General features: G+C 45.7%; 1 protein-coding gene across 1 annotated transcript in view; it reads right to left on the bottom strand.

The window, feature by feature from the left end:
* Window positions 1–365: 365 nt before the first annotated feature.
* Window positions 366–16,095, bottom strand: part of ZCCHC7 (zinc finger CCHC-type containing 7) — a 93,482-nt gene continuing 77,752 nt past the window's right edge. The window contains exons 8-10 of the mRNA XM_031064789.1: window positions 5,336–5,407; window positions 2,055–2,313; window positions 366–1,638 (exon numbers count right to left, since the gene is read on the bottom strand). Of these exons, the coding sequence (XP_030920649.1) occupies window positions 1,190–1,638; window positions 2,055–2,313; window positions 5,336–5,407 (780 nt within the window). The 3' untranslated portion in view covers window positions 366–1,189. The remainder of the gene's footprint in view (window positions 1,639–2,054; window positions 2,314–5,335; window positions 5,408–16,095) is intronic.

Genomic DNA, 16,095 nt, shown 5'->3' with positions numbered 1-16,095 from the left:
GGCATGGGATAACACTGCCGTAATGAGAGTCCTCACATTTTTCTTGGGTCCCTTTCCAGACACCCTTGCAGGTATAAAGAGTCTCTAATTTAACACAGGACTGCTGCAGGAGGGGAGGAGCTGCACCTCAGTGACACTGTGCTGTCACCCTCAGCTGCTCACTGGGGACTGGTACAGCACAGAGCACCTCACACAGCAGCAGGGTACAGGTAATTCCCTTTTCACAACACTGGAGTATAAATACATTACTTTTTTCCTTTACTCTTGCCAGTGGTGATGCAGGAAAGAGAACATGATGCCGTTTTCAATTATGTTTGTAATGCAAGGAAATGAGGAACAAACCCATTCTCTTCATATTTCTCATGTAAAGTTTTATTTGTGTTAGTCCTTTGATAAAGCATTTTACTCTTACGAACCTTAAAACAACATGCTGAATTCCAGTGTACAAAAATAACTGTCTTTAAAAAAAATTAATTTTAGCACAGTGTGACTGGAACCAAGTATGTTCTTTATACTCCACTCCTTTTTCCTTCAGCACATTACAAGGAACAAGGACAGACTTAGTGGGAGATGTAAACTCTGTTCCAGGCCCAGCTGCTCACTCCTGCTCTGCTGACCAGCTGGTCAGCACAGGGTGGATCCCCAAAAGCTGAGCCTGGAGGGCAAGGGATGGATGGCACTGCTCTGGAGAGGGAGGTGGGGACTGCTGCATCCCAGAGCACAAAGCAGAGACTTGGCTGTCCCTTCCAGGGCAGGGAAGTGCCCTGCTGCACTCTGGAGGGGACTGCTGGCTGAGGGGATGTGCTTTATACCCACCTTCCTTTCCACCCCATCCACCCCTGACCCAAATCTCCCTGGCACTGGCCGCCGAGGTGCTGTGCTCCAAGAGCACAGCCACACCTCACTGCTGAACAAGCAAAGCCTGCCAAGCCCAGCGTGCCCCCACACCCCCAAGCAAAGAAAATAAGCGTACAGCATATTCTAGGCCCCCCTGGCAGGAGCTCTGGGTGCTGCCAGCCGTGGGGAGGCTCACAGAGATGGAGTGGTCCCTGTGGCTGCGGAGATGGACAGGGTGGGTGGTGGTGCCCAGCATGCCAGGACACGGACAGACTCCACTTCATGTGCTAAGAGAGGGACAGGAGTAAAGAGCAGGCAGAGCCAGAGCAGGGAATGCCAGGGCTACCTGCCGTCACCAGGATTTCTGCTTGGACTTCTTCTTCCTCTGTTTTATAAGGAATAGATTGTCCCTGCTGTCAGGACTGGTAATTTTCTGCTTTTTCCATTTCTTCTTCCTTTTGGCACCTTCTGGGGGCTGCTGCACACGCAGGGCCTTGCAGCCTGGGGGTGCTTGGAGCAGGGCCCTGCGCTGGGCCCTGCTGCCCTTGCAGCCCTGCTGCTTGTTGCCCCGAGGGAAATCCTCGGGGTCTCCGTGTATCCCAGCACCCCTCCTCTGCCTCTCCTCCTGGCCTTTCTTCACCCGCTTCACCTTCATCTTCTTCTGCTGCTCACTGCTCCTGCTGGGCTTCCCCTGCTGCTCTTTCCAGAGTTTGCTCTTTTTCTTGTGGCTGGGCACCTCGAGCTGCTCCTCCTGCAAGGGTGTTTCAGGCTGTTCCGGGAGGAGGCCAGCTTCCTGCAGGTCTGGAAAGCAGAGGGGATTATTTCAATACCTAGAAACCTTAGAGCTGGGCACCTGAGCCATCACACCTCTCCTCTGTTATGTATAAAGTTAGACAACAATTTATCTCTGCCAGATTTTGTCAGGCTAGAATCTTAACAAATTGTGATTTAATCCCCTTCCTCCTATTTCATGGCATTTTTAATGTCAGCAGATTTTTCAGAATTAAAACATCTGACAATGCTCCCTGAGTGACTCTGACACAGTCAATTTCCATGATAGACACGGATGAGTAAAGTCACAAATCTTTTACTACCACCAGGCTACCTGTTCAAATCCACACAGCTTTTCCCAACACATGCAAGTAATCCCACAATGTTTCTGAAAGGAGCAAACACAGGACTGGAAGGTGGGAGGCATCTCCCAAACCACACTGTACCTGCCACCTTTCTTTTTAACCGGTTGGCTCTCCTCCTGATGTCGCACTCGTCATCGTAGTAGTAGACGAAGGGAGAAGTGGGGAACATGTTCCCCTGCATCCTCTTCTCTGAGCACTCCTGCAAAACACATTCCAGGTCACCAGAGCAGGCTGAGTGGGGACTTCCTGGGGTGAAATGGGCCAGGCCTGCAGGTCCTGCTCTGTCCTTGTGACATTTCCATGACCAGTCTGTAATCCCTCCTGCACACACTGGTGCTGTCTGAGCACACAGGGGGAATCACCTGCAGCTACCACGCACCTGTAACACCCACAGAACAGGCCACGAGGACCAGGTGCAGACAGGTGCACACCAGGCGAGCTGCTGGCAGAGCTACTGGGCACAGGGACAGGGCAGTGCTGCTGCCAGGCAGGACCCAACGCTTGCTGTGCACACACCTGGCGCCTCAGAGGCACACAGGGCCCTGGCAGGGCAGCCTGGCACCTGGGCTCCTCGGGGGGAGGCTCCTGCAGAGGGCTGGCAGCCCCCAGGGCAGAGGGGAGCAGCCATGGGCAGCCAGAGCCTGCCCACAGCCGGGGGGCGTCACTGTGCCACTGTCCCCATGTGCCACTCCCCCACAGGGACAAACCACAGGCAAATCCTGCAGCAGGCGGCATCGGCAGCAGGCAGAGCTGCCCTCATTTCTGCTGTGCACACATCAGAGTGCCGGGAACAGAAAGAGGAAAAAGAAGAGCAGAAGAGCCCTGAACAGACAGCTGAGGCGAGGAGGGACTGACTTTGGCATCATGTGCATGCCAGCCTATTTCCCCAACACCTGGAACAGGAATGTAAGTTTTTTCACTGCTGTGCACACAGTCTTATCCATGTCTTGAGAGCCAGGCTAACAGGAACACTTCCTGTGATTCTGCCTTTTACCTGGGTACCATGACATTGACAGGTGCTTTATTCTCCTTTATCCTCCTTGTAAATTGCCTGTTACCTGCTCTGCTTTGCTTCATCATCTCTCTCTTCTTAGATACCACTGAGATCACAGGAACACAGAATCCCACAATAGCTTGGCTTGGTAGGGACCTTAATCAAGGATCCCATCCCACCCCATCTCTGCCATGGGCAGGGACACCTTCCTGCCACTGTCCCAGGCTGCTCCAAGCCCTGTCCAGCCTGGCCACAGACACTTCCAGGGGCAGCCCCAGCTGCTCTGGGCACCCTATGCCAGGGCCTGCCCACCCTCACAGGGAAGAATGTCTTCCTGACAGCTGATCTAACTCCACTCTGTGTCACTTTGAAGCCATTCCAGCGGCACCTGGGCCTCACAAATCTCCAGGAGCTGCCAGGAGCTCTCACCCACCTGATGTGTGCACCATGGGACCAGCAGCTGTCCTGCATGTGCTGCTGCTGACACTCAGTGCCACCCTGGCAGCCCCTGTCCCTGCCTGCTCCTCTGTCCCTTCCAGAGGCACAGCAGATCACAGATGCACTTTTGATGTGCTTTGAATTCCTCAGCTTCTTTTTGGTGTTTGCTTAGCTGAAATTTAGGGAAGAACCAGTTTTCCTGCAAGTGTTTTGCCTGTTTTTGGGAATGGTGTGCACATGAGAAGATCTGGTATCTCTGTCCCCTCGTGTTGCTGTTGGCTTCTCCCCTTTCATTCAGCCCTTGCTCAGGCTGTTTCTGCTCCTTGTACACTACTACAAATACTTTATTATCTTCCTTAACTTTGAGAGACAGAAAATGTCCACGAGTTGCTTTCCTCTCTTTCTGATTTTGTACAGTTCCTACCAGTTTCAATCTAAGTATTTACTATCAGCTCCTCATCTATAATTTCTAATTATTTTTACACCAGCCTTAACAATGACCTAATCAATTTACAGCACCCCTAATAATTACTCATTACTCTTACAGCAGCCTTACTTGTATCCATGTGTGTCTGTCTTCCTCCAGTGCCATTTTTTGGACAGTTTAATAAAAGTAAACTAAACGAAAGGCCAAACTTCTAACAAAATGTACTGGATACTTGAATGGGCTGACACACAAGAGCAGGCAGAAGGGAAGAGAGGAATTTGCTGGCAATTTGCTGTTTCTAAGCCACAGGAAAAAATAAGCTAAACCCATCCAATGCATGATTAACATTCATTTTCTAGAATATTTGTGGCTTGGCTCCTGCACTTACTCCATAAAAGAAAAAACCCTGTTATTTGTTCTGTGTTGATAATTGCAGGTACAGAGCTGAACTTGCTATGATAGGCACTGGAAAAGGTGATAACTATCACCAAAACACCCTGGAAGGTGCAGACACATCTCCTGGTTTTACTGAAGCCACTTAAGGCTCATGATGTCTCCTTTACCAGGCTGCACCTTACAGAAGGACAATGCCAAACTTAGGTCAGATGCCAACCTAAACCAGGAAACTACAAGTAAGGATCATCACAAGCAGGCAGAAATGGAAGATTCCCAAAACAGCACTCAAATAGTTGGGCTGAGTGTGGTGAAAAACCTGACATGATGTTGAATGTGAGAAAAAAAGAAAGGGGGAAAAAAAGCTGTATCCAGCAACTGTTTTCCAATGAATATTCTCTCTCCCAGGCACTCTCAAATCAATGAACCTCCCTAGGAGAGATAGCAACTGTTACCTGCCTCCCTATCTCCAAATCAGACGGGTGGGATCCCCTTACTCACTGGCCTCCACCGAGGTGTGGTCACACTCCTCTGGTGTCACACACACCAGTGTGGCTCTTCCAGCTCTTCCCTCCAGCCCCACACAGTGTGTGTTATAGATGGATAATGAGGTGATTGGTTCTTGCAATTAAAAGATAACTATTGTGTGAATATTAAGAAAAGCTTTAGTGATGCACAGTTATGTTATTGTAGTTTAGATGTCCTCTGTTCTCCCACAGTTCCCTTTCCCCCCTGTGTTGCTGCCATCAGACAGCCTGGGCTGTCCAGGACAGGTACAAGAAGCTGCACAGGTTTCCCTTACCTGGGGCAGGTGGGAATGGAAAAGCTTGGGGGTGCTCAGGGGGTGCAGCATGGCAACACCTGAGCTCCAATGCAGTTACAAAGCAGTCTGCACTGATAAATGGCACAGAAGAAAAGTGACTGACAGACTTTGGGAGGGGCCAGGGCTGGCTGGTGCAACCCCAGGGGTATAAGACACTGAGCATCCATCTTGAAGAGGAGCTGGCCATGTGGTGTGCACGAGGGGCAGCTCCAGCGCTGCAGCTTTTTCCTTACGGAGTCCTTTGCTGTGCTTTTGTTAAGGTTTAATCAACCTGTTTAACTTTTCACAGTGAGCAGCTGTCTCTGGGAGACCGCGCGCTCGGAGGGCGAGCCGGCTGCCTGGATGGGTCCTGGCTTGGTCTGCAGATGGAAACAGGCAACAGTTAGGTCTGCCAGTGCTCTGAATTAAAAATAAATTAAAATTACATAAATATTATTTTATTAAGCTTAGATCAATACGCTCCTGCTTGCTGCTGGAATATTAAATTTGAAAAAGCAGCAACAGGCTGGCGCTACTGTAATTGTGTAGAGTGAGGTTCAGGCTGAGCATCACAAATGAGGTGGGAAGGGGCATCGCTGGCATCTTGTCCACCTGGCCATGTTATTTCAGCTCTGAATGCAAACTGCTGATTTATCTGTCCCCTCCTCCTTGTGCCCCAGCCCCTCTCCTCTCACAGGGGCTGTCAGACACAGCTGGGGAGGCACAATGCCATGGCCACAGAGGGAATGGGACACCAGTCCCATATTCCACAGCACAGACATGATAGAGTTAGGCGTTCCTGTAGTTAAATTTTGTAACAATGGTTTTTCAGGCCATAGATCTTGGAGAGAGGCTGAGTAGGAATCTGTGATAGAATTTGTTTTATTTTTAGGGTTGTGTTTTGTTTTAGGGGGGTACTGGCACAGGCAGGCACCAGGACTGACAAGGGATGCAGCAATCCTGCCCAAAAGCTGTGGGGCTTAGGAGCCACTTTACTGAACTCTGCGTGTTTCTTTCTCTCTGGGGCTAAAGGACCATGGAAAAGTGGCCCTGATTTCACAGAAAATTGTAGCATTTGGCAAAGCTCATTGCAGGAATGGCTTTTTTCTTTAAACGTGTGTTGCCATGCTCCTCTACTGTGGGAGCCACTGTGCTCTCAGTCGGAGCCTCCAGAAGAATGACAGCAGTGTTTGTAAAATAGGCAGGAACAAGAGGAACCTTCCAGTGCTGTTCTTTGTGAATCTGATCACACTTGCAGTGTCACCTTATTGTGAACTCCCCAGCCCTGGGTTTAAATGTGTGTTTCAGAGTCATGTTCCTTTAGCTCACACCCACGCACCGGGAGGGGCCTGAGGGAAGACTAAGAAGAGTGACACATCCAACAGTGATTTGTGACAAAAGGTGGGGAAACAGGGAAAAGGAAAAACGACCACCTATAAAGCAATCTGTGTATTTCTCATCCATGTCTCACAGCAAGAGCTCTCCAGCTAACAGCAGTGCGTAAGTGACACACTAAGCTGGCTCAGTTTTTCAGGTATTCCTTTATCATAAGTATGTAGAAGAGACAAGGAAATAAAAAACAACAAACAAAATGCAAGCCCTTGTGTAGTCCCCTTAGGGGAAAAATCTGTCTGGTTTGTTTAGTGGATCAATCATTACTATGGTTAGATTTCAGCATGACAGTGTCCCCAGAAATCCTCTCTGCCTTGCACAGGGCTCCTGAAGAGCAGCAATGACCCTGTGAACAGCACCTATCTTTGCCCTCCCAGTGTGCAGAGCCTTGCCTGTATTAAATTTGTTTTCAAGGGTGATGCCCCTGGAGAGCACACCACGGGGACCCTGCTGGAGAGCTCTGCATGGAACCTTCTGAGAATGAAGCATCACACTGCTCAGGTGTGAGAGCACATGGGGACTGTGCTGGAGAGCTCTGCCAGTAAATGTGAGCGCAGCCCAGAGCCCAGAGGAGGACAGCATGGCTCTGCTCTGTCCTGCCAGCTGGGCAGCACAGGGGGCATGGAACCTTCTGAGAATGAACCATCACACTGCTCAGGTGTTGCCAAGTGCAGCGTGGTGGCAGCATGTAGGTACAAACCCCGGAAATTATTTCAGACACGCCATCCTTCACATTCCAAGATGTCCTGTGCTGAAATCAAAGAGCCTGACACCTCCACCTACAGAATGACATCCTCCAATGAAAAGAATTATGGTTTTGGCCATCATTAGTGTTCTAAAGCTGAACATTCTGCATTTCTGGGTGCAAAATTTGCACCCAGTTCTCAGCACTTCTACAGGAAAGACAAGCTCCTTGAGGAGCAGCTCTGCAGGGACCTTGTGCTCCTGTGGGCCCCCACACCAAAAACTGGGCATGAGCAGAGAAGGGGGGTTCCTCCAGCATGGGAGTCCTCTGGGCTCACACACATCCTACCCCCCATCCTCCCCGCCCAGAGCAGCTCCTCTGCCCCTCTTGCTTTTATTTCGTTAATGCAAAAGGTCACATTTAAGGAAAAAATTAAACTGAACACTTGCACGTCAGATTACAACTCTACATAACTTTACTCTTCTCCCAAGCCAACCAAAAAGGAAACCTGCATGTTATAAACCCTCTGTTTTCTTATTACTTAAGACTTAAAAAAGCATCTAAGGATTCAGCCATATGGGTACAAAATAAACTATTCATCAACACAGCTTCTTTATGTTATAGGGTTTTTTTTTGTTAAAAACATTTAAATAATCTATATTTGTAGGGTGATATCTTGGAGATTACTTCACTATCAATATATAGAAGTAATAACCTGGTAGATAGCATTACCTATGAAAGGTCCATCCCATCTGCTATTCTTGCTGAAAGCTTTTCATGCACCAGTAAACTCAGTAAATATCAGAAGATAAAGCATAAGCCTACCACGCCATGGATTTACTCCTAATGTCTCCTCAAAGTGCAGCCTGATGCAACGATTACAAATGATTTTTCTTCTAATGTCATTTTACATAACCCTTTTTTCTGCATGAGTAGTTAGTGCAGAATGAATGAATGAATGCCATTAAAACAGTTAATCATTATCTGGGACACTGGCCTTCCTCCCTTCTGAACCAGGAATCTCCATGACAAAGGCCAAGAGATCAAAATGCCAGGGCTGCCTCTCTGGCCTATTTCTGACAGTAATTTTTTATGCAAATGGCCCTGCTGGGCAGCTCCCTCGGTGACCTTGAGCTCCCCTTATCTGCACTGACTTTGATCCGACCAGGGCTCCCTTTTACAAAGCTCACTGCTACTTAGGATCTGCAATCTGGCTAAATCTCACTAATTAAGGAAAATCGTCTGACCTCTATTTCACGTGTTTCCCTGCTCTCCCTGTTTTGTGCTGCACGGGCATTGCTGGTGGGGGGGACGAGAGGCCAGACCCCTTTGTGCAACCCCAGTGCCCCTGTTGGGCCAAGGCACCTCTGCAGGCTGTGCCAGAACCAGCGCAGTGTGACATGTGACCTGTGCTGTGACATGGCTGTGACATGTGGTGTGACATGGGCTGTCTCATGTGCTGTGACATGGGCTGTCTCATGTGCTGTGACATGTGCTGTGACATGTGGTGTGACATGGGCTGTCTCATGTGCTGTGACATGCAGCATGTGCAGAGTGTGATGTGTGGTGTGACGTGTGGTGTGACATGGGCTGTCGCATGTGCTGTGACATGGGCTGTGACATGTGGTGTGACATGTGGTATGATGTGTGCTGTGATGCAGCATGTGCAGAGTGTGATGTGGGCTGTGACATGGTGTGACATGTGCTGTCTCACGTGCTGTGACATGGGCTGTGACATGAGCTGTGACATGTGGTATGATGTGTGCTGTGATGCAGCATGTGCAGAGTGTGACGTGGGCTGTGTCCAGGCTGTCACACGTGCTGTGACACACAAATGCAGTGCCATGTGTGATGGCAGCTGGGTCCCAGCTGTGCAGGGAGAGCTCTTGCACACACACCAGACCCACAACCTGCCACGAGGAAGGCTTTCCACCCTGCTCCTGCACCAGCGGAGCCCACCCTGACAAATAAACCAAATGCAGATGAGTTCCCAGAGGCAAGGAGCCACCTTGATGGAGCCAAGGTCATTGCCCATGAACCCACCAGCTGCCCCCTGCTTGATGAACCCTTGCTCTGAGGTGCTCTTGGCTGGTCACATCCAACATCAGTTTCGACACCTCTGAGGATAATTTTACTCTTTCCACCACTTTGTCCACCACAGTGAAGCGCAAGCGTTGCAAACCATCAAAGCTTGTGCTTGCAACTCAACAAGACCAACGTGGCCTGGCTCTGGGAGTAAAACCCATTCTCAGCAATGTTTCACCACTTCCTAGAGCCACTGCGAGACAATCATTGAGTGAATCATCACGCGCTGTGGCTGCAGGCTGGAGCTGGGCACAGAAAAGGTCACAGCATCTCCATCACGGAAAAATATACATTTACTTTCCCCTACAAATTATCATAATCTACTGGCATGGCAGCTGAAACAATGGCAGGTTAGCATCATTCCCTTATATTCCAAATTGTCAATATAAGGTATCATGTAATATTGTAATTATACCCAGGGTTTTTGTTGTTGTTATTTTCTTTAACCGTGTCATTCACCCAGTAGACTTGCATTCCATTGGGTAATTCCTTAATTAGGCAGATTTTTGAAACAAGTATTATGTACACAACAGACCGGAACGTCTCCTTTGGAGTCTTCCCAGTCTATCAGGTGATTGCATCATTAAGCCACACATGCTACGTAGTAAAAATCCTTATGAAAATTCATGAAAGAAACATACTGAGCGTGGTGCATGCTAATAAACAAGAAACATATAAATTTAGTATTTTGACTTTTAATCCCCCTAAACTCCAGACAATTACAAATGAAATAATTTCTTCACTGAATTTTATTTCTTTTTGTCAGCTATCTAATAAAACCTTTCTCTTCTCACAGAAGTTGTGGAGGTCCAACCTGAGCATCTTCCCAAAAATTACACTTTACTAAATGTGCTCATGACATTTGGACATCACCAAAACACAGTGAAATAACCAAGAAAAAAGTGATCTCACTTATCTTTTAGGTTTTTTTTCTTTTTTTTCCTTTTTTTTTCTTTTTCTTTTTTTTTAAGCCATGATACACATTAAATTACCAGTTAATTAATCAAATTTTAATTTTTGATTGTACAGTCTGGGAAACCAAAACCTTTCCCAGAGGAAGAAATTTCACTTGCCCGGTCCACAGTACGAGCACTGTGAAGTGATCTCTTTCTACAGAAATAAGACATTTCTACAATGCATTTTAAAGAGATGCAAATAGCACCTACAATTGACTGTGTGAAAACGCTAAGAGACAAAACGTACAGTATTATATATTTAAAATAAATGAATGCAATCTTTTAATACTCTCACAAGCAGAAGAGAAAACCCTAAAATATTAATTCAAAAAGTCTTCTCTAAGAAACGGACAAAAAACCCTCAAGTTCACAGAGAAAATGAATGTATGCAAGATAGTGAGGATAACAACAATACAATCCCTGAATGCCTCAAAATCTTCATGGTTTAAAAGGCATCCCAATTTTCTCCAAAGGTGGTGGCATCTCTCTAGCCGTCCATGGCTAATTTTACAGGGAATGCAAAACGTTATTTAAAACCGATGCCGCATTAAACTCTAACTGTTCCTGATGTGGCTCTCAAACTACAAACCTATCTCCCCTTCTATTTTAATTTTAAAGTAAGTTAGCAAACACTTCGTTCCTAATCCCTGGGGACTATCTGTATGGTGACACAAATGCACAAATTTATGACAGTAACATAAATGCTCCTCCGAAGTAATGTGCAACATTAAGTGAAATCGTTTCCTGGAAAGATATTATAGGTATCTATATTTTATTTGCCATCTTAAACATATCTGGGTCTTTATGACCTTATTTTTAAAATGTATTTCCTTTTTACATTTCCTGGTGCAAATGGACTGCATAAATAAGCAATGTGCTATGAGGCTTCAGACTAGCCGATAAACCCTTTCAATTTTCATGCCAGCTTCTTCTTTTGTAATTCAAATCTGGCTGAAAACTGGCAGCTCTGAAAACTGAAACAAGCACTGCCACAAATACCTTGTAATGCTATCGACCTTGTCTGCCCATGCAGTGAGAAAGGGGGATGCATATGTGTCTGCAGTCATCCAGATAACACAACTCATTTTTTTGGGGGGATAACAGAAGCTGGACCCGAACCGCGCACCCAAAGCAGTCATTACCAGGCAGGCTGGAGAATAAGTCTCTTCAAAATACACAGCGCATTTAAAAACCATATACAGGGCTCAGCCACTGCTTTCATTACCAATTTTAATTTAGCTCCTTCAGTTTGCTAGCCAGATAAACTCTTTAGTGCTGTTTTTTAATCTATTTGCCACATTTTATGTTTAAGATTATAGTAATATGGGACAGGAGAAGGAATCACTTTTGGAGGAAATAAAGAAATAGATCCGCTTATCGGCGCCCATCAGAAAGTTCATTAATCAGCCGGGCTTTGTGCCCCCTAAATTGAAAGGTTAAATAATCCTCTCAGGAACATTTATCGGCACCGCCGCCAATTGTCCGGAGAGAAGCTGCCATTCACCGTGCTCCAGATCGGTGACAGGGTATTTTACCACCGTTTGGGCCCCAAACAATGACGGACAAATGGCCTGGCTCACAAAGAAACCTTTTAGTACACGGATGGAGAAAGGACCACAAGCTTTGAAGTGGGGTGGGGGAGGTGGGGAGAGACTGTGCCGAGAGGAGGAGGAGGAGGAGAAGAAGGAGAAGGAGGTGGAGGAGGAAGAGGAGGAGAAGGAGGAGGAGACTCATGCACTGGGACATGTATATTTTATTTGAATGTTTGTTAGGGGATTGGCCAAATGTTTATATACATCGCTATATATCTATATATCTGCCAGGGCACGGCACCGGCTGCCCCCACGCTAAGCATATGCATAGTTACACATACATTTATACATTAATCTGAAAACAAACATTTGCAAAGCCTGTAAAATCAGAAGATGAGCAGAACTAAAGCACAGTTATATTTATTAGCTAATACACGGGGGAGCCTGACAAACCCGAAGGTTTTAATTTTTACTGTCATTTTGGATGAGTTACAGCTTCCTTTCTCTCCCTTTAATCTTTATGTCATCTACTGATGGTCCCTCAGCACTGCACCCAAAAGGAGGAAGTACCATGTCTGAATAAGTTTCTTAGGGGAGCACTCTTAATAGGTATTTATTGATAAACAGACTCTTAACAATTTTTATAAGTGGTTTCTAATCACAGCTAAAATGAAAGTAAACATGGGAAAAACTTTTAGTTCTGCTGAGGAATATGAGATGCCATGTGAGCAGTGCATCAGTTTGCTAGAAGTGAGTTTTGGGGTACGTTTTAAATAGATAATAATTGAACCTTTTCCCTTCAAACTCCCCAGCAGCTCAGCTTCAGCATGCAGCATCCTTCACTAACGACAATTTTACAGAAGCACTTTCCTTACATTACCAACGTGCCAACTGCACGTGTTCATGTTTATCCATTTTCTCATAATTTTTTCATGTGCTCTCCATTAAAAACCATCATATATATTCAGGAATAGCAGTTATTTGCACCTAGATTCATGACGAGTGACATTCATCCCAAATATGTCCTTGTGGAAATGTGTGACAGCTTGTATACAACCACTGACAAACAGAAGCTTCTCCATCTCCTTTTTGCACACCTGTTTTTTAAAAATTGTTTTCAATTCCATACAGTTTTTACTTTAATGTGACTTGTGACTTCCTGAATAGTATACAGCTTGTAAAAATGGATCAGAGCATATCAGATTTCTGCTCTCTCACACCATATAAATATGCTGTTGACCCAAACAGTTTCCTCCAGACCAATTTTTGAGTATCTCAGTGCTATCATTTTTCCTCTTTTTCCTTCCTGAGGCCACCATCAGAAAATCAGAATGAATTTAACCAGCTGTCATCTGGCATCAAAACAGACAGAAACTGGGTATCTCATTCAAATAATTTTAAAGGAGGAGATTTTTCAAGGTTATTGCACAGTCCACAGAAACCCTCCAGTGTCTGTACTCCTGCACAAGTGCTCATCTCTCCCTTTTTTAAGTGCCAAAAGAAGTTATAAAAATTCATTAGAAACAGAATCAACAGCATAGTCAAGAAACAACACAAAAATAATTTGTATTGGCTACAAGATGAGCGCGGAGACTACAGGTGGAAAACCTGCAAGTTTGAGGGGAGCAAAAAGAAAAAAAAGGAAAAGACACAGGACACAGGTGTAAGAAAAACGGAACCTGGCAGTGACTGTCCTTCCCTTGCGAGTTCCTCAGCTGCTCTGGTGTAAAAACAAAGTCTCTGCCTCACCAGCTGCCCACACCACACCAGGCAGCACTGCCACCACACAGGGCAACACTGCAGTGTGGAGACAGCAAGGAGCAGGGAAAGGGGCCCTGTCAGCCAGACACAGACTAGAGTGCCCATTCCTCCATGGGGGCTGCTCCTGCAGCCCATTGCAGAGCCGCTGTCACGGCCGTTGGGGTATGTTTGTCAAATGGTAATTTAACCCAAATTCAACATTAAAAAATGAGTCAAATCCGAAGGCCCAGCTTCACTCCCCTGCAGCCAAAAATCCTGTGGGATGCCTCCTTCAGTGGCCCTGGGTGGGTGGCACAGCGTGTGTGCACACACAGTGCAGCTCACACGCACCTCTGAGGCTGCTCTGCCAGCACCTGCTCGTGGCTCCGTGCTCCTCACCACTCTGTGCGGGCCCTGCCTCCTTGAATTCCCTTTATACTCGGTTCTTCAAGACTTTAAATCAAAATCAGGATAATTCTGTCACGGGGATAGAAACTTTTCTATACACATGACAGGACCTAACAAGATGTATTAATATCATTGACATGATAGACCCTCTTGGAATTAAATCAGTGAATATTTTTAGGGAACCCTAATCCGTAGATTATTAACATGATCGAGCATAACTTGAGGAAGTTACTGTCTTACCAGCACGAGCTCTGGGCTGCTGCAACACACGAATCACCAGCAAGATGAACCACGCAGTGCAAACAATTTACTGTCTTCTTATACTTTTTCCACTTTGCGATATGAAAATGCACAAAAATCCATTTTATGGCATTTATGCGTATCATGTGCAACTGTGGTTTTTTTCACATTTTAAAATGTCTGTTAAATTTGCAGACGATTTTTGGCTTCCTACAGAATTTTGAGACTGGTTCAAAGCTCTAACAAAACTTAAAAAAGACACTTTCAAATCAAGTTCGGAGAAATTCTGGAGAAATTCTCAGGATGTAGGAACTTTATTATGAGTATTCATGCATAGCACTGACTGCAGAAAGAGGGCACAGAATTGGTTTTTTCTCAAATGTTTTAAAAATGCATTGGAAACCTCATTTTAGCTTGAAAATTCTATCTTCCTTATTTAGATGGTTAATACTTGAAATCATGATAATAATGTAAATGCTTCTGTAAGTTCACCTTTTCAGATGAAAGGAAAGAGAGGTGAAATTTTTAAACTGAATTTGTAAGCATTAAAGAAAAAAATCATCTTAATCCTTTCCCTTAAGAGAACTGCGGTTGAGTATATGAAGGGGAAATATTTCAGCAGCAAACCTTCCCTGATTATTCTCTTTGATTAATTACCCACTCACCCAACAGCTTTGGTGCATCACAAAAATAACCCAAACCTCTCTGGTTCTGGGTGTGCCGAGCTGGAGGGACACATGCCACCAAATGTCATGGACTGCACAAAGAACGTCCGAGGCACGCGGCAGTGAGCTAACCAGAGGTCTGAAATAGTAAAACACATTAATTTCCATCCTCTGCTCTTCTCCATTTTCCTTTCATAGTGAAAGACACTGCTTTTGCAGCAAACAGGGCCCTTGACACCATCTCAACACCGTGCCAGAGCTGGAACTCTCTGAGTGGTGCCGCTCTCCCAGACAAGCACCACAACAACGCCAATTTTGGAACCCCAAAATCATAGAAATGGTTAGCCAGCCCAGCTCTCCATTCCACTCTCTCCCCATTTCCACACTGCTTCCACAAATATACAGAAATACAATTTTTGGTCAAGATGTAATCTCTCTTTAACCCTCAATTTTAAAGCACCTTTTAGTTTGTTTTCTGGGGAGCAGGTGCAAAAGAGCACAAGACAGATAAAAGTCAGAGAAACAGGACACTTCCTACCATGGTTACTACATGATGAAGGTGAGTGGCAGGTGGTACCTGTGCTGCTGGAAGGTTCTGAATCCCACCCAAAATGTCCTTGCAGAAAATTTATACAAGGTTACTAAAGCTACTTATTTTCTCCATCATAATCTAAATACATCCTTCAAATAAAAATTCGGAAAGAACTTTTAGCTAGCGTTTGTACAGAAATGCTATAGCATACACTTTGAATTCATAAACCTAACAGTTATTTCAGGACCTGAAACTGTTTTTGTTTTCTGAAAAAAAAATCTATCAGATAGAATATCTTTTGTGAAATATGATTGCTTTGCAATAGAAAAATATTTGGGGTTTAGGTTTCTGATAGCCTCCAAAAATATCTGAAACTTGAAAGAGAGTGGGAACACAGCAAATTACAATTGGTAGGGGAAAATAAGCTGTAAAATTGCGTTGCCCACACACCGAACTCCTCTGACCTGCTGGCTTTCTCCAGGAGAGCTGTGCAGGGCGGGCAGCATGTCAGCAGCACCTCTGACACTGAAAACCACTTGCAAGATGGGTCAGGTTTGGACAAGAGAGAGTTTAAAATACAGAGAGTTTAAAACCAAAATATCTGCCTGTTGCTGGGCAAGGGCTGCCCCAGCTCCTCCTCTGGCTATCAGGGCAAGCAGCCTCTCAAAGGGCAGGAAACCTTCAGGAACCCAAGCATCTCTCAAGAAGGTATGTGGACACTGTCATGCTCCAGGTGTTCCTGTGCCCCGAAACCTACAAGAGCCAGAGTAATCTTTATACTAAATCCACAGTCCCGGGAATTTTGAGCTGCCTTCCCTATAAAATATCCTGCT

This window comes from Geospiza fortis, unplaced genomic scaffold (genome assembly GCF_000277835.1).
Source record: "Geospiza fortis unplaced genomic scaffold, GeoFor_1.0 scaffold545, whole genome shotgun sequence".
NCBI lineage: Eukaryota > Metazoa > Chordata > Aves > Passeriformes > Thraupidae > Geospiza > Geospiza fortis.
This window is presented reverse-complemented; position numbering and strand designations above follow the sequence as displayed.